The 27,973-nt window shown below is 37.0% G+C and overlaps 1 protein-coding gene and 1 pseudogene across 5 annotated transcripts; one reads left to right on the top strand and one right to left on the bottom strand.

Moving 5' to 3' along the window:
- The first annotated feature begins 99 nt into the window (after positions 1-99).
- C15H2orf42 (chromosome 15 C2orf42 homolog) lies at positions 100-26,641 on the top strand. Of its 5 annotated transcripts, none has more exons than XM_045523189.2 (11): positions 101-219; positions 3,810-3,865; positions 9,338-9,613; positions 10,035-10,869; positions 11,673-11,783; positions 13,077-13,181; positions 14,852-14,956; positions 17,030-17,137; positions 18,406-18,506; positions 19,876-20,038; positions 25,948-26,641. In XM_045523189.2, exons 4-11 carry the CDS (start codon positions 10,047-10,049, stop codon positions 26,154-26,156), a joined length of 1,725 nt encoding a protein of 574 aa, XP_045379145.1. In that variant the 5' UTR covers positions 101-219; positions 3,810-3,865; positions 9,338-9,613; positions 10,035-10,046; the 3' UTR covers positions 26,157-26,641. The 5 variants fall into 5 exon arrangements, with proteins under 5 accessions (XP_010962035.1, XP_045379145.1, XP_010962036.1 ...); XM_010963737.3 differs by lacking the exon at positions 101-219 and adding an exon at positions 507-792; XM_010963733.3 differs by lacking the exon at positions 3,810-3,865 and having other exon boundaries at positions 100-219.
- Positions 20,894-20,979, bottom strand: LOC123619380 (U5 spliceosomal RNA; annotated as a pseudogene).
- Positions 26,642-27,973: the final 1,332 nt, after the last annotated feature.

Below are 27,973 nucleotides of genomic sequence, written 5' to 3'. Positions count from 1 at the left end.
GCTGTACAGACGCCAGGTAAGCGCAGATTCCACCAACCAGATTCCCCGGCAATTGTCAGCCGGTTCCGGGAGGAGGAGACTACAGCTCCCATCAGACAACGCGAGCTGAGGTGGGCGGGCACTCGCCACGCGTGGGCGGCTCTGACCAATGACGACTGTCGTTACAGCGAAGAGTTTGGCCTCGTTTGTAAAAGGCCGCGGCAGGCGAAGAGAGAGGAGGTGAGGGTGGTCATCAGCCTGGGGGTCTGGGCCCGCGGGCTGGGGGGCGCAGGGCAGGTGAAGTGGCCGCGTTGACAGAAGGCGGGAGCGGCGATGGGACAAGGGCGTAGTCAGGAATCCCGGTGAAGAGCGTGTCCTAAGAGCAGGGTGCCGGCCAGGTGATGCTTCTGCTCGGGCCTACTTAGGACCGGAAGTGAGCGGTCGCTCTGGGAGGATGCCGGGAAGCAGGTCCCCGGGTGGCGCGTCGCGGGGCGGGCCGCGTCCCGGAAGCCAGGTGGGAGGTATGCACCGCGCAGTCGGGGTACCTAGATTCCTGTCCTCATGGTCGCGGCAGCATTCTTCTCTGTGCCCACGCAGCGCAGGGCAAATGGAAGCACTGCGTACCCGAAGTTGAGAGTCCTGGCTTCTAGTCCTGCCCCTTCCTCTCACTTGGAGTTTGACAAGGAATCCAGCAGATTCCAAACTCCAAGTTAGATTATCCGGAGGCTGGACATTGATCAAATCACTACTTTCTTTGAGCCAGTTTCTTCATCTCTAAGATGGATAAAATAGTACCTGCTTCACAGGATCGTGGTGAGCAATCAATACATGAATGAATGCATGGGAAGGGCTTAATTGTACTCAGTAAACGTTAGCAAGTTAGTATGTTTTTTTCATGGTGATCGTTCGTTCTCTTCACTTACTGTGCTTCACAAGCATTAAACAGCGTTCATCAAACTGTATAGCTCTACAGCCAAACAGTACCGGGCTGAAAACCCACTTAGGGACTGTTCGTAGGGTAGATCTTCCAGCACCATTCCCTCTACACAATCTGACTGAGGCGGCTGTTTAGTAAACTTGCCAGAAAGAGGAGACCCCTTTTAAGGCAGGATTCAAATACAAGTTTCAAATATAGGTTCTTTTCAAGTTGCGCTACTTGTTTATATGTGCTTTCAGTGTAGAATCTATAATAAGTGATACTAGTACAAGTTTAAAATTAAAATCGTACAAAACAGTGAAATATACCCACTTTCTGTTTACCAAGTCCCCAGTCGCTTCTGAGGCAATGTATTCTGTATGTGTGTCTTCCCTATCTTTTCTGTTTTTGAAACCAAGACTATCACATTATACATAAGGTACTATACCTTTTTTAACTCCACAGTATATCTTGATACTTGTTCCTTATCAATACATATAGATCTGATTCTTTTTAAGTAGCATATAGTAGCGTAAGTCATTATAGTAACCTATTGTATGGTTATACCATGGTTTATTTGGTCAGTTCTTAGATAGCACAGTTATGGACAGCCTTGCATGGCGTACCCCTGTACATATTTTGTGTACATATGAGAATAGAACTCATGAAATCTTAAAAGTGGAATCGCTAAGTCAAAGTGTGTGTTTTACGTTTATTTTATTTACATCCCTTTAAAAACGATGTTGCACTCCCACCAACAATGTCCAGTGCTTATTTCTCTACATCCTCATGTGATAACATTTGTCTTTTTTGTCACTTTGCCAAAGTCTTGTTTTAATTTGCCTCTTGCTCATTGTCAAGTTGAATTGTGGATGTTCAAAATCATTTTTCTTTTTTCTCTTTCATAACCTGTCCTTTCATGCCTTTGGTTGCTTTTCTAGTGGGTTTGCTTCTTTTTTCTTACTGATCTGTAAACATTTTTATTTTAAGAAATTAGCCCTTTGTTATTTGCATTCCAAATGTTTCCCTCTATGTTTAATGACAGATTTATTGAAACATAAATCACCTAACATAAAATGCACCCTTTTAAAGGTGATTTTTAGTATATTCACAGAGTTGTGCAACATTTCATCACCCCAAAAAGAAACCTCATGCTCATTAGCAGTCACTCCCAATTCCCCCTTTCCTTCCAGCCCCTGGCAATCCCTAATCTTTCTGTCTCTGTTAATTTGCTTATTCTGGATATTTCACTTAAATGTAATCATACAATGTATGGCTTTTTGGGTCTGACTTCTTTCACTTACCATAATATATCAAGGCTCATTCATTCATGTTGTACCATGTATCAGAACTTCACTCCCTTTTATGGCCAAATAATAGTCTGTTGTTTGGATATACCACATTTTGTTTATCCATTCATCAGTTGATGGACATTTGAACTGAATCTTTCTGACATTTATGAATCTTACTACTACAGTGAACATCATATACAAATTTTTGTTTTCAATTCCCTTGGGTGTATAATATGTGTGTGTATTTATATATTTATATATATATATCCTGGGATTCATATGGTAACACTGTTTAACATTTTGAAGAACCGTCAATTTTCCAAAGTGGCTACACCGTTTTACAATATCACAACAATGTGTGTTGGTTCCAATTTTTCTATATCCATGCTAAAATTTGTTACTGTCTGTCTTTTTTTAGTCATCTTAATAGCTTTGAAGTGGCATCTTGACATTTTTTATTTGCAGTTCCCTAATGACATGATGTTGAACATCTTTTCAAGTGTTTATTGGCTATTTGTATATCTTCTTTGGAGAAATATCCATTCAACTCATTTGCCCATTATTAAATTGGGTTATTTGTCTTTTTATTGTTAACTTATGTGTTTTTACGTATTCTAGATACAAGTCCCTTATTATATATATGACTTGCAAATATTTTCTCCCATTCTGTGGGTTGTCTTTTAACTTCCTTGATGTGTCCTTTGAAGCACAAATGTTTTTAATTTTGATGAAGATCAGTTTTTCTATTTTTTTTCTTTTGTCACTCTTGCTTTTGGTGTCATATCTAAAAAACCATTGCCTAATTCAAGGTCATGAAGATTTGCACCTGTTCTTTTCTAAGCATTTTATAGCTTTAGCTCTTACATTTATGTTTATGATCCACTTTGAGTGAATTTTTATATACAGTGTGAGGCAGGAGTCAATTTCATTCAGAATAGCACATGGCTATTCAGTTGTCCCTGCACCATTTGTTGCTAGGAGTATTCTCTCCCCTTTAAGTGATCTTGGCATCCTTGTTGAACATCAGTTGACCATAAATGTGAGGGTTTACTTTTGAACTTTCAATCCAATTTCATTGCTCTGAATATCTATCTGTATGTCTAATGTCACATTGTCTATCCCCCCAGCTTTATTAAGATGTGATTGACATTTAACATTGTGTAAGTTTAAAGTATACAAGATGTTCATTTGATAGTCTTATATATTGCAAAATGATTACCACCATAGCATTAGCTAACACTTCCATCACATCACATAATTACCATTTCTTTTGTGGTTAAGGACATTTAAGATCTACTCTTAGCAACTTTCAAATATATAATACAGTATTATTAACAATAATCACCATTCTGTACATTAGACCCCCAGAACTTATTCTTCTTAAAACTAGAAGTTTGTACCCTTTCACTAACATCTCTCCATTTCTCCAACCCTCGAGCCCCTGGCAACCCCATTCCATTTCTATGAGTCTGGCTTTTTTAGGTTCTACATATAAGTGATGTCATACAGCGTTTGTCCTCCTCTGTCCACAATGTCTGAATTTGCCTTGTAGTAACTTTTGAAATAAGGAAGTATGAGTCCTTCTATTTTGTTCTTTCTCAAGATTGTTTTGGTTCTACCAGGTCCCTTGCATTTCTGTATGAATTTCAGGATCATCTTGTCAGTTTCTGCAAAAAAGGTATGTGAAGTTTTGGTAGAGATTACACTGTATGTGTACATCATGGGGGAATAGCGCCATCTTAACAATACTAAGTCTTCTGGTCCACGAACATGAGCTGTCTTTCCTTTTTTTTTAACTCTTTAATTTCTTACAATTATGTTTAGTAGTTTTCAGCATACAAGACTTGCACTAGTTTTGTTGCTCAGTTTGTTTTCATCTTTGGGCTTAGTTTAGGATACTTTTTTCCATGCAAAAAGATTTCATTTTTATGTAATCAAATATAATCAGTCTTAATTTTAAAATGGGCCAAATATTTGAATAGTTATTCCCCTAAAGAGATAGACATATGGCTAAATAAGCATATGAAATGTTGGCAACATCATTATTCATTAAGGAAATGCAGTTAAAAACAAAATGAGATACTATTTCGCACCCACTATAATCAAATGGCTGTAACCAAGGAGACAATAACACGTGTTGGCCAGGAAATGGAGAAAAAGGAACCCTCTTATGCTGCTGGTGCAAATGTAAAATGGCACGGTCACTTTGGAGAACAGTTTGGCTATTTCTTTAAAAGTCACACGTAAACTTACCATATGACCCAGCAATTCCGCTTCTAAGTATCTACCCAAGAGATGAAGACATTTGTTTACACAAAGACTTGCATGTTAATTTTCTCAACAGTATCTTTCATGATAGCCCTGAATTGGAAACAGTCCAGATATCTATAAGATGGTAAATGGATAAACAAAATGGTATATCCATACAATGGAATATTATGTAGCAATATAAAGGAATGAAGTACTGATTCAAGCTACAATGTGGCTGAATCTCAAAAACATTATATTCACTGAAAGAAGCCAGACACAAAAGGCCATTTATGGTATGATTCCATATATATAAAATGTCCAGAAAAGGTAAATCTATAGAGATGGGAAGCAGATTAGTGACTCCCTGTGGGTGGGGATGATGAATGACTGCAGAAGCAAGAGGGACCTTTTTGGGGTGATGGAAGTGTTCTAAAACTTACTTATAGTGATGGACGCCCAACTCTATAAATTTAAGAATTTATTAGCAATTATAATTCATTATGACTATAAATAATATTTAACTGTACACTTAAAGTGGGTGAATTTTGTGATATGTAAAATAAACCTCAATAAAGAAGTTAAAAAAAAAAAAAAGCCTGCTGATACAGTCAGGAAAATATTTAATCAGTATTTTCTGGATTCTGGGTTTTGTGTCATTTAGGCCATCCTCATTCTGATATCTTTTAAAAGTGTATTTTTTTTAAATTCCTGCCTTTTTTATTCTACTGTGTTAACATTGTATTGGAATGTTTTATCTGCCTGGAATTTAAGTACAGAAAGTGAGATGGGATAAATTAAGATATATTTAATGATAATTTTGCCCTTAAATTTTCCTTTTGTATAATTTTAAGAAATTTTAATAAATTACTTTATTGATTAAATTATTTGGATTCCCCTCCCCTGTTCACTTTTTTTTTTTTTTTTTTGGAGGGGGTAGGTAATGAGGTTTATTTATTTATTTATTTTTAGAGGAAGTACTGGGGATTGAACCCAGGACCTCTACCTTGAGCTATACCCTCCTTAAAATCACCAATGTGCTTTTCAAACACTTTTAGAAGTGGAACCCTTTCCTCCTAATATAATCTTACTCTGTACCCCACAAAAACAAAAACAAAAAAAGCCCACTAGAAGCAATGTTCCAAATCTTTTCTACTGAAATACTTGCATTTATGTATTAAGGTCAGTGTTTAGGATGTTCATTGCATCCTAAAACTAAAATGTCTAAAACTAAAAATCCAGTGGTAGAGGTGGTTAGACTACGTGAAATTTTTAAAGGTTTTTTTTTTTAACTGTATTACATTTATAAGCTCATACAAATATATTTGTTTCCTGTTTCCTCCTTCCTTTTATACAGATTACAGCATATTATACATGCTATTCTATTTATTAATTTTTTGAACCCAGGACCTCATGCATGCTAAGCATGTGCTCTACCACTTGAGCTATACCTTCCACCAAAATATTTTATTGTTTTATTTTTACTTATTATTGTTTTTGTTTTTGTTTTTGGTTTTGGTTTTGGTTTTTTGGCAGGGGGAAGGTAATTAGGTTTATTTATTTTTAATGGCGGTACCAGGGCTTTAAACCCAGGACCTCATGCATGCTAAGGATATGCTCTACCATTTAAGCTATACCGCCCCCTCATGCTGTTCTGACTTTGTTTTTCCACTTAACATTTCCTAAAGATCTGAACGGTCAATAAGTAAAGAACTTCCTTAGTCTTTTTTTTAAGCAGCTGTGAAAATTATTTTATTTTTTGGAAAATAATCCATTATACAATTATACAATAATTAATTTAACCAGTTCCTTCTTGATGGACATTAGGTTTGTTCTAATGTTTTGCTGTTATAAAAATGTTCAATGAAAAAAAAGTTCAAATGAATAACCGTACATGTTTCTCATTTCACATAGGAATAAATCTGTAAGATAAATTCTTATTAGTGGAATTACTGGGTCAAAAGGAATATGCAGAGGAAACATCAGACGAGCCCAAATTGAGGGACATTCTGTAAAATACCTGACTCTTCAAAGTGATCAAGATTATGAGAAACAAGGAAAGACAAATTCACAGATCCAGGAAGACTAAGGAGACATGAGGACTAAATGCAATGTGGTATCTTGGATTGCATCCTGAGACAGAAGAAGGACAAAGTTTAGAGTTTAGCTAATAATATGTACTAATGTTGGTTTCTTAGTTTTGACAAATGTCCCATGGTAATATATGATGTGTAAATATTAGGGGAAACTGAGTGAAAGTTATCTGGGAACTCTCTGTTCTATCTTTGCAACTTTTCTGATCATGTGAAGTTATTCTAAAATAAAAAGTTTATTCTTTAAAAAAGGGCATTAATGGAAAAACTGGTAAAATTTAAGTCTGTAGTAGGGTTAACAGTTTATCAATGTTAAAGCCTTAGTTTTGACAAATGTCCTTTGGTTATGTAAGGTGTTAACATTTGGGGAAGCGAGGTAAAGAGTATACAGAGATGCTCTGTACTATCTTTGTACCTTTTATATAAACCTAAAATTATTTCAAAATTGAAGTTTTTTAATGTGCATTCGTAGTTTTGAAAGATACTAACAAATTGCCCTCTACAGAGCATAATAAACAGGTAAAAGAAAAGATAAGGGGAAAGAGTAGAATTCCCATGATGATGCTAAAACTATAGCATCTTCAGTCTTCACCATAAAATTGGCAAACGGTTCTTCCCTTAATGAGTAAAATTGTTCTTTTTTCCACTTTAAGGATATGTAAATCATGATCATCAGTGTAATTTTATTCTATTTTGTGTTTTAAAAAATAAAATTTTCTTTCTTTTTTTCTACAAACCCTCGTGTCGAGGGCTGACTTTCAATAGATTGCAGCAAGGGAGCTGCTCTGCTACGTACAAAACCCCGACCCAGAAGCAGGTTGTCTACGGATGGTTTAGCACCAGGTTCCCCACGAACGTGCGGTGCCTGACGGGCGAGGGGGCAGCCGCCTTTCCGGCCGCGCCCCGTGTCCCAGGACGAAGGGCTCTCCGCACCAGACCCCGGTCCCCATCAGTGTAATTTTAAAACTGGGATATACATATAAAACAATCTGAAGCTCAGAAGTTAAAAGACGTGGTCATAGAGATAACTGACTTTGGAACATTCTCTCCTGAGAACCCAGGTAGAGCTGAATGAGAGAGAAGACCTACTAAAGAAGTTTGTTGACCTGAGAAGGAAATGCTGTGTGAACAGGCTAATGTCTCTAGATCAACGTTTCATTTTGTTTTTAATTGAACTCTAGTTGATTTACAATATGTTAGTTTCAGGTGCACAGCAAAATGCTTCAGTAGATTAGTGAATGTTTTCTAACAGGTAATTTTGCCCTCACAAGGGCATCCAGCAATATCTGGACATTTTTGTTTTTTTACAACGTAGAAAGGGGGTATTGACTGCATCTGGTGGGTAGAGACCAGGGATTCTACTAAAAATCCTACAGTGCATAGGATGGCCCCCCATGACAAAGAGTTATCCAGCCCTAAATGTCAGTGGTGCCAAGGTGGAGAAACCCTGCTATAGATCATATTTCACAAACCTTTAGTCACTCAGCAAATATTACAGTTGGGGGATTAGTTCATAGCAACAATGAAAAAGTGGGCATTCTTAGACTGTCTTGTTGGCACTTTCCAATTTGTTAACCAGTGGACTATAGAAGATGTGTAGGGAAAATATTTCTTTTATCAAGACCCACCCCCCAGGGTCAGGGTGGGAAAAGCAAAGCGAACATCCTATTTCAAAATTACAGGTGGATTTACCTTTTTAAAAAGTGTTAAAAATACTAAACTTTACTTAATAACATGCATGCTGACCTGATACCTGCAACTTTGAAATGCATCAAAGTATGAAAGGGACCAATGGAGAAAGGGATAGATAACTTGATGTGTAACAAAGCAAATATAGTAAAATTTTAATTGTGGAATAAAGCAAATATAGTAAACTGTTAATTGTAGAATCTTGTGGGTGGGTATATGAAGGTTCACTGTTTAATTCTGTCTTTTATATGTTTGAAAATTTTCATGATATTAGTGGGAAAATCAAAAGCAGAGACTCATACTCTTTGTTTTGGGGGGAGGTAATTAGGTTTTTTTTTTTCCCAGTTACTAATTTTTTTTAATTGAATTATAGTCAGTTTACAATGTTATGTCAATTTCTGGTGTACAGCCCTAATAGTTCAGTCACATATACATATATATATTCATCTTCATATTTTTTCATTATAGGTTACTACAAGATATTTAATATAGTTCCCTGTGCTATACAGTATAAACTTGTTTATTTTATATATAGTAGTTAGTATCTGCAAATCTTGAACTCCCTATTTATTTATTTACATATTTATTTTTAATTGAAGTACTGGGAAATGCACCCAGGACCTCATGCATGCTACGCACATGCTCTAGTGCTGAGCTATGCCCTCCCTTCCAGAGATTCATATTTTTTAGCAGACACTGAGTCAGTGGAAGCATCATTGCTGATTTTGCTGGATGGCCTCAGGCAAGTTACTTAACTTTTTAATTTTCATGTGGAAAGCAATTGTTGTTTGGCCCAAATGAGGTATAAATGCGAGGTTCTGATGAAATAATGAATGTGAAAGCACTTTGAAAAGCATAAAGTGCTCTGAAAATGTAATGCATTACTATTAGGAAGGATGAGTGACCAATTATATACTTTGGCTCTAGGTGTTCTTGGTAACTCTGTAATGACATTAGCACTGTTTTACCTTTTTGCAACTGGAAGTATAAAACCACCATTACCATAACAATTTCTATCAAATATTTCTCAAATACTTGTGAAAGCAGTTTCTCCTTTTCTAAGAGGAAAGAATCAGTCTATCTTTGTATAACTTTAATGTTTTTTCTTGTTTTACTTATAGACTGCAAGAATCTCCACTTAGGGCAGTGGGAATCTTCTTTGTGGAACGCTGGGCATGAGCTTTGTCATTGGTTGGCCCAGAAGTAGGAGGCAGAATGTCTGCATTGTTACATCACAGAGTTCAAACTTCAGAAGACCTTGAGTTAAGCAGTGTCACTTACTCTGCAGATGATTGTCTTCGCCTGTCCTCTGTGATCATCACAGACTCATGAAACACCTTTTAGGTCTTATGAATTCAGGTTACACTGTTTTCCAGATGCTCTGGGAGCTGATACAGGTAGGATTAGGCTGGGTTTTGGGGTGAAAGAACTCATCTTTCCCATTCTTCAATCCTTGCTCAAGTTAAACATCTGTGCATAAAAAGATTAGGTTAACTAACCTAGGTTATTGTATAGAACAGGATTGAATCTAGAGAAATGCTTTAATTATTACATTAGGATTTAAAAATAGAAAGAGACGGAAAAGGCAAAGTTTCCTCCATTTTTATTTTGTAAGAAGGTTTAAATGGATGTCTTGTGTGAGGGTACAATATGGAAATAGTAGATAGCTTCTTTACATTTTCCTTTCTGTACTAAATATCAGAAGCGATTTTAACTCTGTGTGTGTGTCTGTGTGTGTGTGTGTCTGTGTGTGTGTGTGTCTGTGTGTGTGTGTCTGTGTGTACGTACTCATGCTGATGGGCTTATTGCCTTTTCTAGGACCTGTGAAAAATGGAACCAAATTCTCTAAGGACTAAAGTCCCAGCTTTCTTATCTGATTTGGGAAAGGCCACATTGAGGGGAATCCGGAAGTGTCCCCGGTGCGGCACATACAATGGAACCCGGGGACTGAGCTGTAAGAACAAGACCTGTGGAACCATATTCCGCTATGGTGCGCGGAAGCAGCCTAGTGTGGAAGCTGTTAAGATCATAACAGGGTCCGATCTGCAAGTCTACTCCGTGCGGCAAAGAGACCGGGGCCCTGATTACCGGTGTTTTGTGGAACTAGGTGTTTCAGAGACGACAATCCAGACGGTGGATGGGACGATCATCACTCAGCTGAGCTCTGGACGGTGTTATGTCCCCTCATGCCTGAAAGCTGCCACCCAGGGTGTTGTGGAAAACCAGTGCCAGCACATCAAGCTGGCAGTCAACTGCCAGGCAGAGGCTACCCCTCTGACTCTAAAGAGCTCGGTCCTGAATGCAATGCAGGCCTCTCCAGAAACCAAGCAAACCATCTGGCAGTTGGCCACCGAACCCACAGGTCCCCTTGTACAGAGGATTACTAAAAACATTTTGGTGGTGAAATGCAAGGCAAGCCAGAAGCATAGTCTGGGATATTTGCATACATCCTTTGTGCAGAAAATCAGTGCCAAGAGCTTGCCCGAGCGCCGTTTCTTCTGCTCCTGCCAGACTCTGAAATCACACAAGTTGAATGCCTCCAAGGATGAGGCGGTCCAGAGATGCATTCATTTCTTTGCTTGCATCTGTGCCTTTGCCAGTGACGAGACATTGGCTCAGGAATTCTCAGACTTCCTAAATTTTGATTCCAGCGGTAGGTGGTATGGTTGACACAGTTACTCTGTTTTTCTAAAATAGCAATGACAGAGCTCCATTGATGGCATTTGGAGATTGTCCTAGCAGCCTTCAGAAGCAGTTGCTAGAAAATTCAGATGCAAAGCATTCCTTCTTTTAATCCCAATCAGCACACTTGCATAAAGGTTGGTTGGTTGGTTGACTGGTTAAAATTAATGATCAAGAGACTTGGGCATTATCATTGAAACAATGAATCTAGGAAAGTTAGCTTTGCTTTGATTTTTTTTTTTTTTTTTACTCTTCCACAGATACCCTAGTTAGTAAAAACAAAGAACCACCAACCAAAAATTCCCTTCTATTTTGTCTTACTTGCTTGTTTCTTATCTTTGAAGATGGAGAAAACTAGTACTTTGCTCAAAAGAAGACCTTTACAAGTTTCTACATCGAGTCTTACGTTGTTTTTTTTTAACATTTTTATCTTGTAGATGCTTTTTATTTTCATTTCTAAATGACCTTTAGTTGGCAACAGCTCCCAACTTTTTAGTTTTACATTTCTCTGTAGAGCCTTTTAACATGTTAATGGTCCATGAATGAAAACATATGTTTTGGGGAATTCTTTAAAGAAACTGATTTTTTCTTTTCTTTTTCTGTTTTTTGTTTGTTTGTTTGTTTGTTTGTTTTTAGGAACTGATTTTAAAAGCAGGCAGTCACTCTGTAATTTGTTTTGGGGATTTGGATTTTTATAAGCTAACTTTTCTCTAGATAGGGGCCTGTACTTACTCTTGGATAGTATTAATAATTCAGAAATTTGTTGTATTTTAGGTCTTAAAGAGATTATTGTGCCCCAGTTAGGCTGCCATTCAGAATCAACAGTATCAGCGTGTGAGTCTACTGCCTCTAAGCCAAAGAAGAGGAAAAAGGAGGAAGTACCTGGTGAGAAGCTGTTTGGTTTGTTTGTTTGGTGGTGTTACCTTTAGAGATTGTTTTACTGTATTTTATCTGTTCCACTTGATCTCAGCAAATGTAAGAAATAATGCTGTTGGGTTTTTTTTCCCTGGAAAAAAGTTTTGCCCTCCACTGATGATTCTTTGTCAAGTCAAGCTAAGACTTGGTTCTGTTGGCCAAATATAAGATCGAACCAAACACCACTTAAAATTACTATTTATGCTTGTTCATCCTTTAAACTTTCAGACTAGTCTTACACCTTAATCTGCCTATGACAGTGCCATGAAGTTTTCATTGATAGATGTTTTTAAAAATTTTGTGACTGGTTAATTACATTTCCTCGATGATTGAGGAGTAGTTTGTTATCTGCATTTTCAGCATGTGGTTGGAGAAACAAAGTGACATGGTTATTTCTATGTTTGTGAGAGGTAATTCTGGCCGCAGTACAGACAGAGATTGTCATTAAATGTCTACTGATGGGTCTTTCCCTGAAAAACTCGCAACTAAAAAAAATTTTTTTTTACCCTTTAACTCAGTAATCCCACTTCTAAATAAACTTTTTTAAAGAAATAATCCTTGATATAGGAAAAGCATTTTGTTCAGAGATGCTCATTGTGTGGTTATTTATAATTCTGAAAAATTAGGAACAACTAAGGGCCAACCACTGCGGATAGTTAAATGAACCATGATAAAGCCACTTGACAGACACTGTTAGGCAGTCATTAAAAATGATTATAAAGAGTTTGGAGAAATGTTTAGATTACTTGGGTAGCCAGATAAAGTACAGAATGCTCAGTTTAATTTGAATTTCAGATAAACAATGAATAATTTTTTAGCATAAATATTTCCCATGCACTCTTTGGAATGTACTTATACTAAAAAAGTATTCATTTGTTTGAAATTCAAACAAAATTATTTTGCTAAATCCGGCGATCTTGGTATAATGACAGCTACTTAAAATCACAAAACCAGCAAAATAAACTAGTTACAAAAAAGAAAATGGATGAACATTCACCAGAAAATTGTCTGAGAGGTGGGAGTAAAGGATGATTTTTTTTTTCTTCCTTTCACTTCTAGTCGCCCCCCACCAACTTCCTGTAAAGAGTGTAAGACACTTCAAATGTTATGTGTAAAGGCTGATGCTAATTTCTTCTAGAAACTGAAGCTAACCTAGAAATTAGTAAAGACTTTTCACATGTTTTAGACTCTTCAGAAATTAATATTGGATTGATTTATATTCTGCAGACATCTTTTTGAACAGTATAATGATTTGTGGTTTAGGTGCACAGACAAACAGTTCGCTGTTGCCTCAAGACGCAGTGAGCAGTAATCTAAGGAAAAGTGGCCTGAAAAAGCCGGTGGTTGCTTCTGCATTAAAAAGGCAGGGTAAGTTTCCCTTCCCCAGGATAGGCTAAAGAAGTGGAAAATCATCCTAAAGAAGCCCAAAGCAGTATTAATTAAAGACATGTTGCATGTTGTCCCCCAAGAAGTGCTGAGATACACACTAGTAGGCGCTGAGGCTGGACTCTGCTGTCCCTCCTGCTCGTCTCAAATCAGGCTCAAAACCAAATTGTCTTTTCTTTTTTTAAAAATATTTATTTTTAATTTTTTAAGTGGCAATTACTTTTTATCTATTTATTTAGGTGGAGGGTAATTAGGCATATTTGTTTATTTATTTTTATTGGAGGTGCTGGGGATTGAACCCAGGACCTCATGCATGCTAAGCAGGCACTCTACCACTGAGCTATACCCTCCACCCAAAATTGCCTTTTAAATAACCGATGCAACAAAAATTATTGACACATTTTGACAGCACATGTTTTGTAGGGTATTTTCCTTTTGTTGCTCCTTACCCACATGCAGTTGGTATGGAGATTCAAGGCTGAAAAAGAAACATATTTTACAATTTTTCAGTGATAAATATTTGTTGAGAAAGACAGATATAGTCTGTTCTCCAAAGCTAGTGAAGTTTGAAAACACCTAAAAGCCGTAGCAGGGCCATCATTCTGAATTTATGAGGCAGAATGACTTAATTCGAACATAGCATAAATTTATATATACATCACTTTCCTACTCAGAATAATTAAGCTTGTATATTTGGGGATCAACATTTTCTTAACTCTCATATAACATGGCGGAGTAATTAAAAATTAGACATCTTCCCCTACCCGCATACTCTGGCTTTAAAGACAAGATTGGTACATAAATAGCAAATAAATGATACAAGGCCAAATTTTCATTAACTAATTAATTAAGAACGTACACATTCCAAGAATAAATGTTTTTCAAAGGTCAGGAAGTAAACAAATCAAAAGTATATGGGAGTGGCAGGGAAGGTATAGATCAGTGGTAGAGTACTTGCTTAGCACACATTAGGTCCTGCGTTCAATTCCCAGTACCTCCATTAAAAATAAATAAATAAATATGCCTAATTACAAATAAATGAATAAATAAACCTAATGCCCCCCCCAAAAAAGTATATGGGAGAAATTTTTTAACAAATTTTTATCACTTTGGTGCAAAGAAAAAAGAAAATAGCTTTTAATCCAAATTATCACTATATACATTGACCTATGAGAATTTTGATTTTAAATGAACAGTAGTTTTGGCATCATTATCTCTTTAAAAACGGGGCTATACTTCAGACATATGAAGACATTTCAGGATAAGAAACAACAGGATGGCAGGTTGGTGGGTATATAGACACATTCGTCAGGAACAGGGCCAGTTTATAGATCTCTAAAACAGCCATTATACAAAGCCATTCTTCAGTCTGCTGTCTGAAGTTGAAAGGCTGCAAACTTTCTGCACTTAATAATCTTAAACCCATTAGTCTCTCAGAGCTTTTCATTTCTTTTCTTTTCCAGATGGATTCTTTAAAAAAAAAAATCCTGCAATATTCCATTTCACTTAACGTATCTAATTTCTTTGAATTTCAGCTTACTGCTTTTTTCTGTGTAAACTCCTTCCTTAGCTTTTTCAAACTTTAATTAACTATTTAATTCTGTAAGAAAAGATAAAAGTTACTGAAGAATTTTTGTTTTTTTTCCCCTTAGCCTGTGGTCAGCTGTTAGATGAGGCACAAGTGACCTTATCCTTTCAAGACTGGCTGGCCAGTGTCACAGAACGCATCCATCAAACCATGCACTATCAGTTTGATGGTAAGTATTGGTCATCCAACTGGGCTATTGCTGAAAGTAGGAGAAATTAAAGTAATTGTGTCATAGGAAAAGTTTTGATAGGAAAAGTAATTGAGCTTCAGTCCAGAGTGCACTGGACCACAAGAAAGTAGAAATCTAAATGAAAGAAAGAAATAATCACGTAATTAAAGTGCAGGACAAGCAAAATGAATTTAGAGATGGAAGCAAAAAAACACAGCAAATAATAAGTAAAGGTAGATAGCCTTGTTCTTGGGGTGTATGAGAGTGTGTGTTTGGTGAGGGAGATACCAAAGCCTTAGAAGATCATTCTGACCCTCAAACTTAAAATCAAAGCAAGGGAGGAAAAAGTTTAGAAAAAAATCTAAGCATGTGAGACTAAGATAGTGATGTAAAATTACACAGACATGCTAAAGGAGACTGGAGAACATAGGCCAGACTTGGGTTGACTGTGATAGCCTCATAGAGCCTCAGCAGTTTTGGAGGTGGACCATCCAACCAGTCCTTGCCCACTACCGTAAAAGCATCCTTGACAGATGGTTTTGCAGGCTTTATGCAGTGATGAGCAGCTCACTGTTTTTTAAGCCAGCTCATAACATTGTTGGACAGTGATAGCTGTGAGGAAGGTCTTCCTTATGCTAAGTGGAAATGTTTACTAATAATACATGTTTAGTTTTATTTATATTCAGAATGAATAAAACTTCAGAAGTTACTTTGTTAAGAAAAAAAGGTAGGGAAGGTCAAAGAGAGAGTCTATGTTTTTCTTTTCTTTTCTTTTGAAAATTTATTTATTTATATATTGTTTAAAATAATATAATAAGTATGTGCTCATCTGCCTCCCAAAACAGAAAATAGAACGTTGACAATAATGTAAGCTATAAACTGTGGTCCTTTTCCATCCCATTCCTTGTACCACCCCCTCACATCATCTCCATTGCCTCCACCTTTGTCAAAGTCACCATCAGCTCTCTCCTGGACTGTGATTCTGTGTCTTTTATGAAGGCTTTTCAAGATTAATTAGTAAACCTAAACCCTAGAATCCCATCCGCTGAGTTCTGGTGAGTTAGCACTTGTAGAGTTATAATGATCTCTGCATGTAGCCCATAATCTAATTTCAAGATGAAAGGTTTTTAAATTGCTTTCTGTGGTGACTTCTTAAACTGCCCAGATGTTAATATTTTAGTTGCTAAAAAGCAGTGGCAGTTTTGTCATTGACATTCTGCATTCAATTAAGTAGGCAAAACCAACTGAAAGAATGTAAAATCTTACTATGGAACTCTAGAAGACCTTTCATTTTTTATTTTTCTTGGTTTGACCTTTGTTTCAAAAAGGCATCTGAACTGACTTTAAGAGTCTTCTTTAAGAGCTACTCCTTAAGTTGCATCCAGGCAGGTGGAAGTTACATGTTAATCCACACGGTTCTGGATATTTTTCTACTGGAGCTAGCCCCTTGGGCAGAGTTTTTAAGGAAAACTGTGAACTCTTTTGACTCCTCCCCTGAACACTCATTCTGTTGACTTTCTGTTGACCTAGTGTCTTATAAGGTTTTTTGAGGTCTGTTACGTATTTTCAAACAGCTTGCCTGCCTTCAGATCAGAGAGAAGACTCATATTTATTGGATAAGGTGGTATAACTTTGGGATCTCTGGCATTCATGGTCCTGACCATCTGAGAGCAGGAATGCAAACAGCAAGTGCCTGGCTGATAGTGAGCAGGAGTGAATCAAGTTTACCTGCTCAGCTCAGCCTCTGCGTTCTCATCTCACTTCCTGTCCTCTTTAGGTCTCAGGAAGTATGTGCTGTGGTGGTGCTTACAAAATTAGGGATTTGAAAAGTTCTCTTTGGTAGATGACAAGGGTCTGCTGTATTTGTGATGATTGCAAGAGGTCAAGAGCAGGGCTGGTGGCAGTGCTTGACTCATAAAGGTCAAGCAAAGCTTTCTTTTTTGCCTCCGTGTAAAGCTATCTCAGTGGTATTTTTAGTCACTACCACCCATCAGTTCCATTTCTTCCGTCTTTCCCTACACATCAGAAGGCCCGCTGAGTTTCTTTAAATGAGCTGCTCCTTATTTCCCACAGGCAAACCAGAGCCACTGGTGTTCCACATTCCTCAGTCCTTTTTTGATGCCCTGCAGCAGAGGATATCCATAGGAAGTGCAAAAAAACGGCTCCCCAACTCCACCACAGGTATGGGATTCTTCCCTCAGGAATAGCAACAGATATCTTGGCCTTAGACAATTAAGTTTGGGGAAAAATTGTATGGAATTTTCAGGATTAAGACTTCCAGTTACATGCTCAGAGCCTGAAGCCTTGGCCAGTCAGCTCTTAGAATAATAATCATACTCTTCAAAGGCCCCATGCTTATTCCAGTAAGAGTGGCTGGAAAGATTCAGAAAGCACAGACTTCGTAAAAGAACCACAGTGACGTGCAATGTAGGTGCCCACCAAGAAGCTGGGTATTTTCTGGATATGAACCAATTTCAACGGATGCATTGCAGGCTCCAGTCGTTATTCGGGCTGCTTCTTGGGTGCAAATTACAGTATGTATCAAAAACTGAAACTTGTTTTTCATGACTCTCAATTTTTGATGAAGGAAGATTTTATTTTTAGAGTGATTCTCAGGCTTGGAACATTTTATAATGACATTATCCTGGTGCTTATTTCTGGGTTTTATATAACATCTTTCTATTAGAGATCTCAAGATGCTTATTAGGTAGCATAAAGAGATAAGGAAGAGAAAAGGAGGAAGAAAAGGTTGCTCAGGGGCAAATAGCCCAAGAGGAACCTCAGCTGGAAATCAAGGCTATTTCTTCAGTAAATTGTTGTTTGATGACATAATACGACCTGTTTGAGGTTTAATTCTATCTTTGGATAGGGCAAGCTGTCAGTCACTCTGTTTAGTGCCTCAAAAGGCAGAGAGATAAGCTGTAAAAAGAGACTTCTGAGGTGGTACTGATTCTTCCATTTTAAACTTTAGGCCTAATACATAAATTTTAACCCATTCCTTATATATTTTTAGGCCCTTCAGTGGAACCCCTTTATAATCCAGAGGCAGGACCATAGACTGGCAACCACATTAGCAGGCTTAAACTTCATGTAATTTTTTTAAGGACTAAGATTTGATCTCTGACATATCTCAGGATGTAAGAGGCTGTTTTATAATGGAGTCTTGTGTGTGCAGTCTTTACCAAACAAGCTTCTCAGGTGCCAAAAATGAGTAGTATCTCGAAGAAGCATCAGAGACTTTATATAGCAGAAATCCTTATCAGTTGATTCATCACATTTCTGCCAAAACCCTATTATAGATTTACTTCTAGAATTCCTTTTTTAGAGGCCTGGGATTCTCTACAGCAGGAATATCACGGTACTGAACTCTCTAGAAACTAGATAACAAATGCAGTGAAAGAGCATGTTACTTCTTGGTAGTCTAATTTTGTCCCCTTTCCACCTTGAAGCTTTTGTTCGCAAAGATGCCTTGCCCCTGGGAACTTTTTCCAAGTATACCTGGCACATCACGAATATCCTGCAAGTTAAACAAATCTTAGATACCCCAGAGGTAAGAGTTCATTTTTGCAATAGTGGGAGGGCAGGGAGGGGAAGAGAGGGAAGCAAGTGCATAAAGAATGCTTGCACCAGCTCCTTGAGTCGTGGACACTAAAGATAGAGTTCCCTTTTTCCATACTAAGAGATTATTGAGAAATGTTCTGAATATGGTTCCAACTCTGATTTTAGTAGTTATTCCCTACTAGCTTGAGGAAGTATCTTAAATTGGAGTATCCTTTTTCTTTGCCTTTGGGATCAGAAAACAGGGGTGCTTTTTCTTGTAAATTAAATAAAGGTCCCTTACTAGCTGTGATGAGCCCGAGATTAACTGGCAGGCAGCTAGAAAGTATATCTGTAATTTGAGATGATACATGATTTTGAAGTCAGTGCGTCCAGCACAATTAAATGTTCCTCTCCAAACTGCACTTTAGTTCTCATTGGAGAACTGACTCTTAATTAATGTTCTTTATCACAAGGGCAATTTTAGACATTCTTAAACATTTCCTTTCGGCAGATCCTGAAAACTTGAGGATTTTCCCTTCCTACAAGAATAGAATATTGTGGAAAATTCAGCATAATGTGACTTGCTACATTAAGATTAATTTAATTGCAAGGCATTGTTATGTTCAGAAAAAGAATAAATTGATAGCTATAGAACTTACATGTGAACCCTAGAAAAGGCCTGTGTTAGCACTAAAGACACTTGAGGGACTTGTTTAAATGCAGGATGTCACAGAAGCATCTTCTAGCCTTAAACAAGTCGTGTTCAGGGAGGCACTGAAACAACCAAGAGCAAAGGCAAGTGAGGGAAGAGAGCGAATAATCATTGAGCTTCTGTCTGTTGTGTGTTACTTACCTGCATCACCCCATTCAATCTCACCACCATGCATTGATATTAACTGTATTTTGCAGATGAGAAACAGGCTACGAGAAGCTCATCCTGCCTTCTAGTGGCAGAGACAAAATTCAGTCCACGCTCTGTCTGGTTCAGCCCCAAGGATGGTTGTGAAGCACGCAGGGTGTGAGGTCAGCTGTAGGTGCTATTGGCAGAGTCTTCAGGAGAAGAACGCTGCGAGCAGAGCAGTAGGGAAGGGAATAAAACCGATTTTAGAGCAGGTCTGTGCCAACAGTAGCAGTCATGTAGCCATGAAGGCACAGGGGTTCAAATTAAAGTTACAGAGAAAAAAAGGAAAGCCATGAACGATGTATAGGAGAAAAGGGAGATTTGCTGACAAAATTTACTTGAAAATACAAAGGGAAGTTTTAGTTAATTTCAGTGTACTTAACAGGAAAGAATGAATAAAATCAGTCGTCTTCCAAATGTTTGTCTACTTTGAAAATTTTTTCTTTCTCATCTTTCTCGGTATTGTCTCCATATCCAGATGCCCTTGGAAATCACCAGGAGTTTTATCCAGAACCGAGATGGGACTTACGAGCTGTTTAAATGCCCTAAGGTAGAAGTAGAGAGCATAGCAGAAACCTACGGTCGTGTAGAAAAGCAACCAGTGCTGCGACCCTTGGAACTAAAAACTTTTCTCAAAGTCGGTGAGTGAATTGGTGGTTTTGATAGCACATCTTCCGCTGAGGGTCAGCTGTGTGCATTACACTATCCGAGACTTAAGCAAGGAAGACACATTCATGCATTTTGGATAGGCAGTCATGGGATAAGGTGTTTTGTTTCATTTGAGCCAGTGCTTTTGAAATAAAATTAGACAAGTAATACTTGTTTATTATACAGAAATTATAGAGTTTAAAGGAGAAAGCTAAAAACTACCTGTAACCCCACCCACCAAAGAGGACATCACCATTAAGATTTTGGTGTTTGCTCTTTCAGACCTTTCCCTGTGCATAAAAAGAGTTTCCAAAACGTGAGATCATATGTCAGCTGCTTTTTTTTTTCACTTAAAAATATATCATGATTATTTTCCCATATCTATCTTCAGCATTATTTTTTAAACTTTTAAAAACTATTATAAAACATACATAATATAAAATTTACCATCCTATTTTTAAACATAAGTTTTTTTCCCATTAAGTAATTTCACATTGTTGTGCAACCATCACCACTGTCCGTCTCCAGAAATTTTTCATCCTCCTCAACTGAAACTGTACCCATTAAATACTAACTCCCCACTCCTGCCTTCCCCCAGCCCTGGTTACCATTCCGCTTTGTCTGTATGAATTTGACACTCTAGGTACCTCATGTAAGTCGAATCATACAGTCTTTGTCCTTTTGTGACTGGCTTATTTCACTTGGCATGATGTCTTCATCCACATTGTAGCATATGTCAAATTTTCCTTCCTTTCTAAGGCTGAAAAATATTTCATTATATATATATACTACATTTTGTTTATCCATTCATCTATTGATGGATACTTGGATTACTTCTACTTTTTGGCTATTGTGAATACAACACTTTTCCTCTCCACTGAAATCTTTAGTAAACGGTGAAAGATTTGTATGATCTGAAGAGAAACCAGAGTATATGTGAATACAACATTTTTAATAGCTGTATAACATTTAATTCATTAAGGTACCTCACTCTAATCAATCCTGAATTTAAGTTGTTTCAAATTTTTTGCTATTATAAACAATGCTTCCTTTTATTTTATTTATTTAATTTATTTTTGTGGGTTTTTTCGCAGGGGAGGTAATTAGGTTATTTATTTTAATAGAGGTACCAGGACCTCATGCATGCTGAGCATGTGCTCCACCACTGAGCTATACCCTCCCTCAATGCTTCCTTTTAGAATTAACTTCCTTTTAGATAGACCTTTTATATTCTTAATTATTCCCTGACTTATTTAGGATATTCTTTGGGATAAATTCTTAAAAGTGAAATTGGAGGGTCAAAGTTTATGTACATCTTTAGGGCTTTTGATTGTTTTCATTACACTGCTCTCCAGGAAGATTGTAATATTTCTACAGTTTTACTCCTGTTAGCTATGTATGAAAGAGTTTCTCTTTTTTAAATCTTTGTTGATTTGATGGGCAAAAAATGTTCTATCATTCTGTTAATTTGCATTACCCTCAAATATTGATGAGAGTAAACTTTTCATATTAGTCATTTGTATTTGATGAATTGCTATTTCTTTGTCTATTTTAAATTGGGGTATTTGTACAATAATGTAACAATAATAATGTCAACTATAAAAAGTAGCACTTGATGAGCACCTACTCTGTGCTAGCTGTTATTTTAAGTGCTTTACATACATTAATTAATTTAATTTAGTTTAACTTACCAACCCACTGAGAGGTAGACACTGTGATCCCCATTTACAGATGAATAAACTGAGGCGAAGACAGGTGCAGTATCCTGCCCAGAGTTACACAGCTAGTGAAGTGGTGGAGGTGGTCTTCAACCCCAGGCAGTTTTGGACTCCAGAGCTTTCACTGCTAGCCATCACCACTCACCTGTCTTTCCACTGACTATGCAATAAGCACATTCAGGGCAGTGAACTGTGTCACTATCATTCTGCCCATAAGATAGCACAGTGCCCAGTCCATAATAGGTACTTACTGACTGAAGAATGAATGAATGCCAGCCATAATTTTAATTACCTTAGCTTTGTGCTCCATCTAGTGGGCCCCCTTCATTTCTCTCTTCGTGCACTGATGCTTCTAGGAGAAATTTAGAATTGAGAATTATTTTATCAAATTCTTGTGAAGTATATTTTTGTCTGTACTTGTGAATAAGATGTTTATTATGTTTCTGCCAATGTGTGGAAAGCTTTTGATTTGGGTTTACTTATTATCAAATTGCCCCCCTTGAGTTCCTAGTAGTGATGATGGTGGTTTACTTGTTGGTTTCTGGGAAATCAGTTACATCACCTGAAAAATAATAATTTTGTTTCCTCCCAGTATTTGTATCTCATTGTTTTCTCTTGTTAAATTAACTGACTTCAAGGGCAAACAATGAACAGTAAAGCTAGCAGCCATGATTATCATTTTAGACTGAAAACTCCTCCAGCTTCTCCAACTCTGTCCTGAAGAAGAGACAGTAAGAAGTATTCCATGAGAAAAGCACGCCATGGTCTGATAAGTGAGAAGTGCTACCTATTGTATTCCTTGGATTCTAAGACCCTTGACTGTCAGATGCTCAGTCAATTTGGTAATAATAGCTTTGGTGGGAAAAGAAACTTTGCCATATAAAAATTCCCCTGGTTGTTAAGATTCACTCAGATCTCAGAAAATGTTACAGTTGGAGGAAGGAGGCAGTAGGAGTAGAGTCTTAGAGTATAATTTATCTCTCTTAGAAATTCATCCTATAAATTTGCATATTAAAAAGATCCTGAAATAAAAACACCTGTTGACTTTTTTTTAACATTTTTTATTGAGGTATAGTCATCTTACAATGTTGTGTCAAATTCTGGTGTAGAGCACAATTTTTCAGTTATACATGAACATACATATATTCATTGTCACATTTTTTTTGCTGTGAGCTACCACAAGACAATACGAATTTTATGAATAATTTTCTAATATTGATATAATCTTGCATTTCTGTAATAAATCCTATGTGGTGTTTTTTCTTTTAATATATATATAGGTTCTATTTGCTAACATTTTATTTAGGATTTTTTATTATCCCTAAGTGATAAGTGTCCACAGTTTCCTTTTTGGAGGCTTTTTTGGGTTTTGGTAATAGCTATGTAGAAAATGATTTTAGAAAGCCTTGGATCAAATTAAATAGCTTAGGAAATATCTGTTCCTTGAATATTTGGAAGAATTTATTATCTGGACCTAGCCCTTACTTGCAAGAGTTCTCTAAAAACTTGTTTAGAGAATTTGATCTGATTTACATTTGTATTCGTGGTCTCTGTCTCTTCTTGAGTCAATTTTAATCATTTATATTTTTTCTAAAATTCTTCTGTTTTCATCCAGAATTTAACTTGTGTAGATTTTGATAGTTTTTGGTATGGAGGATAATCACATAACTTTTAAAATCTAAGTCTATAGTTAGATACTCCACCAGAATTTTGTCTTTTTCATAGAACTGGCTCATGTATTTATCAGTTGTTCTAAATTTCTGTTTTAACCTCTTTTCTACTTTTGTTTGTAAAAATTTCTTCTAATGCTTAAAAAAATTTTTGTAACATTTTCATGGTTATTTTATTTTTATGTCTTTTGGAAATATCAGTTAACTTTCTAGATTCATATTTGATAATAAGAACATTTAAGGTTCTTATTATTAATATCTAAACAATCTATATTATAGTTTAGTTTCTCTGTGTCCCCAATACTTTGTATTTAAATTTTTCCAGTTGGTTGAGATTGTTTTGTTTTGTTTTTAATTGAAGTACAGTCAGTTACACTGTGTCAGTCTCTGGTGTGCAGCACAATGTCCCAGTCATGCATATATATGCATATATTCATTTTCATATTTATTTCCATTAAAGGTTATTACAAGATATTGAACACAGTGCCCTGTCCTATACAAAAGAAACTTTTTTTAAATCTACTTTTATATATAGTGGGTAACATTTGTAAATCTCAAACTCCCAAATTTATCCCCTCCAACCCCTGATTGAGGTTTTTGATTTTTATGTTCTTAGGTATCAATTTCTAGTTTTATTATTTTGAGGTCAGAAGATGTACCTTTTTAATTTCTATTTTTTTAGGAATTTAAAAATATTTTCCTACTATCCTAATGTATAAGAATTTGTGCTAGCAAAGATGTTATTATTTATCCAATATAAAGTTTTATATAGTTTTAAGACTTACAAAACTTACATAGCAGAGTCATGATACAATTTCCTACTACAATTGTTTCTCTAAATGTCTCCTCATATTGCAAAACGCCTTTTAACTACTGTAATGCAGTGTTTTTTGTACATCAGAGTTACTGACAGATGTCAATGTAAATATATTGTCTTAGACCATTTGGGCTGCTGTAACAGAATACTATAAACTGGATGGCTTATAAACAACAGAAATTTATTTCTCACAGTTCCACAGGCTGGGAAGTTCAAGATCAAGGCACTGACAAATTCATTGTCTGGTTAGGGCCTATTTCCTGGCTCATAAATTGCCATCGGCAGTCTTCTCTCTGTGTCCCCACATTACAGAAAGGGCAAGGATGTCTCTGGGGTCTAAAGGGCACTCATCTCATTCATCAGGTCTCTGTGCTCATGACCCAAAGGCCCCACTTCCAAGTACAATCACATTAGGGATTAGGTTTTCAATTTACAAATTTTAGGAGGATACAAAATTTAGCACTATTTATCAATGTAAAAATAACATTTGTCCTAAATTCTTCTATGTTCAATATTACAACAGTGATACCAGCTGTCTTTTCATTTTTGTGATGTTTGCCAGCCTTTTGACTTTTTTGTGACACTTTGTTCTAGTTGAATCTTTTATCAATATTATATGGTTGGTTTTGATTTTTCTCCAACTTAAATAGTTTGTCCCCTTCATTATAATCGATATATTTGTTCTTCCATCTTGTTTTATTTTTCTGGTTTTTTGCTAATTGGCTGTTTTCTATGCTTGTCTCCATAGTTTTGAAGGTGATACCATATGCTTATTTTTAATTCTGCCAGTATTTTGTATTTTTTCAAAAGCATTCTGTAACATTTTCATGTTTAAACCTTTGATCTTCTGGACTTTATTTTGATGTAAGGTATGAGGTAAGATTCTGCCACCTTTTATTTTTTTCCAGATAGTTGTGTAGTTGATGTACACCATTTGTTATAAGAAACACTTGCTTGTATTTCTTTCACTAATTGAAAACGCTGCCTTTATGCTAAATTCCTGTTCTATTTGTGTCCATTTTGGATCTTTCTGTTTTGTTCTTTAAATCTGTCTAAACATACAACCAGTACCAAATGCTTTTGCTTATCATAGAATTGTAATATTTTTAATTGTATTGCTTTATCAGTCTTTTATGGTTTTTTTATTTGTTTTTATTTTGGAGGAGGTTTATTTATTTATTTCTAGAGGAGGTATTCAGGATTGAACCCAGGACCTCATGCATGCTAAGCCTACACTCTACCACACGAGCTATACCTAACCCGCTATAATGTTTTAGAACCATGTACATTTTAATTGTTTCTTTCTGCTTTCCTTGAAACTTGACTTTTCTTGCTAGTCTCCCTTTTAATCTCATTCAGCTTTCTTTTCCTCTCAGTCTGGGCTCTCCTTATGATTCTTTTGGCCCTGTTTTCATAAAGGCTGGGTCTTATTTTATTTGAGGATGCCAGACAGTTCCCTGAAACCTTTTGAATAGATACAGCAGTAATCACCTTTCCCTTCCCTTGATTCTTCTTCTTGTCCCTCTAACTCTTTTTTTTCCCTCATACTTTTTTAAACTTCTCTTTTGTTTCTTTTTAAAATTCCTGAGCAGAGTAAGATCTGTCCAGATTCAAATTTATTTTGGAATTGTACTAATCTTTTTGCTCTTCTTTTCTCTCTTTTCCTTTTTTTTTTTTTTTTTCCTCCTTGTCTTCAGGCAACACTTCCCCAGATCAAAAGGAGCCAACACCTTTCATCATTGAGTGGATCCCGGATATTCTCCCCCAGTCCAAGATTGGCGAGCTGCGAATCAAGTTTGAGTACGGCCACCACCGGAATGGGCATGTGGCGGAGTACCAAGACCAGCGGCCCCCACTGGACCAGCCCTTGGAACTGGCCCCTCTGACCACCATCACTTTCCCTTGAGGCAAAACAAAAGAGTCTTTTGCTGCTAAATTTGCACATCCCCACCCTTTGACAACTTTAAATACTAGTTAGGCACTTAGATGGCCTTGTTCTTAGTGAACCACTCTTAGCTAAGATGCAGTTTCTCGGTGCATTCAAGTGGATTCTGTTGGGAAAAAAACTCTTCTTGTAAATAGCCCTTTTGGTGCTGCTGTGTAGAGTCTTCATTATAAATTGGGTGGTATTTCTGGCTAGAGTTTTTAAAGGAGCAAAAAGAAAACCAGCCCACTCTCCTTCTTAAAGAACGCACCTTTAGAGTTTGTTTCAATCTTTTTCTAATTCTCTAAGAAGTTAGCAGCACTCTGTCTTACATCAACAGTGTTGGAAAGTTAATACTACCCTGGCTAGGGTATGCAGAATGTTAAGGACCATTCTGGCAGAGTTCTGGTCATGCCCTTTTTTTGTGTTCTCAAATAAAGCACAGTGTCACTAGTTTTTCCAAATTGTATCTCGTGTTGGCCTAATCATAAAATTATAAACCTTTTGGAAGATTTAGGTGATAGTGAAATAGGAAAAAAAGGTCCAAGTCAAGGGAATATGGACATTTCAAATTAATGCTTATAATTGCTTGTTCACTTGATATTTATTTCCTTCTTTATTCTCCAAAAAGTTTAACAGCTGGTAAAATTCAGTTCCTGTTTTTTAATTCATTGATCACAGAATGGAGATATTGAAAGACACAGGATGGAAGCCTGTCTTCCAGGAGAACAGAGGGGAGTGAACATTTCCTATATGCCTACTAGTGTCAGGCATTTTCATTTACATTCTCACTTAAGTCATTTTTCTCATTTAGTCCTTATTATTTGAGTTTAGCCATTAACCCTTCTTTTATAAAGTTAAACAGTCTCTCTGAGGTTAAGTAGCTTGCTGGTAACAGCATTAAAAATGTTTCATTTTACTCCAAAGTGTATATTCTTTGCCCTTTATCATGTTCCTTTAATATAAATTCCTTATACTTCATTATCCTTGGGAAGACAAGAAAAGTCCGTATGAGGTAGGTTTTTGTCTTCTTTTGATTGTAGCTAACAAAAACCCAACTCTTAAGCAGCTCAGGCAAAAACAGGAATGCGTGACTGGCTCATGGACACTAAAATTGAGCTGGACAGCCATCCTGGGGTAGAGCTGAGGTGTGGCTAGGCCTCAGGACTCCTGGATCCAGGGTCCATCTGACCTATCTCTGTCTGTCCTGGGTCTTCTTCACTCAGTCTCAGCACAGAGCAGCTCCTTCTGGTGGGAATTCTGGCTCCTAATGAGCCTGAATGTATGACTTCCGCTTCTACGTGGAGCAATACTGATTGCTCTACTCCCCCTGATCCAAAGTCCAAAATCCCCCAAGAAAGGCTCTGATGGGCCTAACTGGGTTGGGGGGAATCTGTGAGCACTTCTGGTAAAAGGGGGAGCTGTGCCCCTATAAGGTAGGGATCGGTCAGCAAATTAAGTGTTGTCTGTCCTCTGTGATTTAGGGGCTAGCCTGTGTGGAGAGCTCCCAGGTGCTCCAGGGAGTGGGGGAAATCCTTGAGGGAAGAAACCAGAGAGGTCGACAGAGAATTAGACCTTGTGCTGTGTTTTAAAGGCCACAGGGGCCATAAAACACACGGCTGGTGCAAATAATTCACCCAGAGAGGCCCCTGCTCAAGTGCTCAGGTCTTCACTCTGGACTACCCTGGCCCACCATCACAGCCCATCAAAAACTGGAATGGGTTCAAAGTTACATTGACCTTTTCTAACCTGACACCCTTTCTACCAGGTCAGGCACGGGCCTAGGAGAACCGGTAGGG

Source organism: Camelus bactrianus, chromosome 15 (assembly GCF_048773025.1).
Source record: "Camelus bactrianus isolate YW-2024 breed Bactrian camel chromosome 15, ASM4877302v1, whole genome shotgun sequence".
Taxonomy (NCBI): domain Eukaryota; kingdom Metazoa; phylum Chordata; class Mammalia; order Artiodactyla; family Camelidae; genus Camelus; species Camelus bactrianus.
Note: the sequence above shows the minus strand (reverse complement) of the source record. Positions and strands in the feature narration are given on the sequence as shown.

Excerpts from the sequence above, each read along its gene's own strand:
- C15H2orf42 (XM_010963733.3), top strand. The coding sequence starts at position 10,047 with ATGGAACCAAATTCTCTAAGGACTAAAGTCCCAGCTTTCTTATCTGAT. Across the intron at positions 11,784-13,076 it reads GAAAAAGGAGGAAGTACCTG|GTGCACAGACAAACAGTTCG; the intron begins GTGAGAAGCTGT and ends TTTGTGGTTTAG. Across the intron at positions 13,182-14,851 it reads TTCTGCATTAAAAAGGCAGG|CCTGTGGTCAGCTGTTAGAT; the intron begins GTAAGTTTCCCT and ends TTTTCCCCTTAG.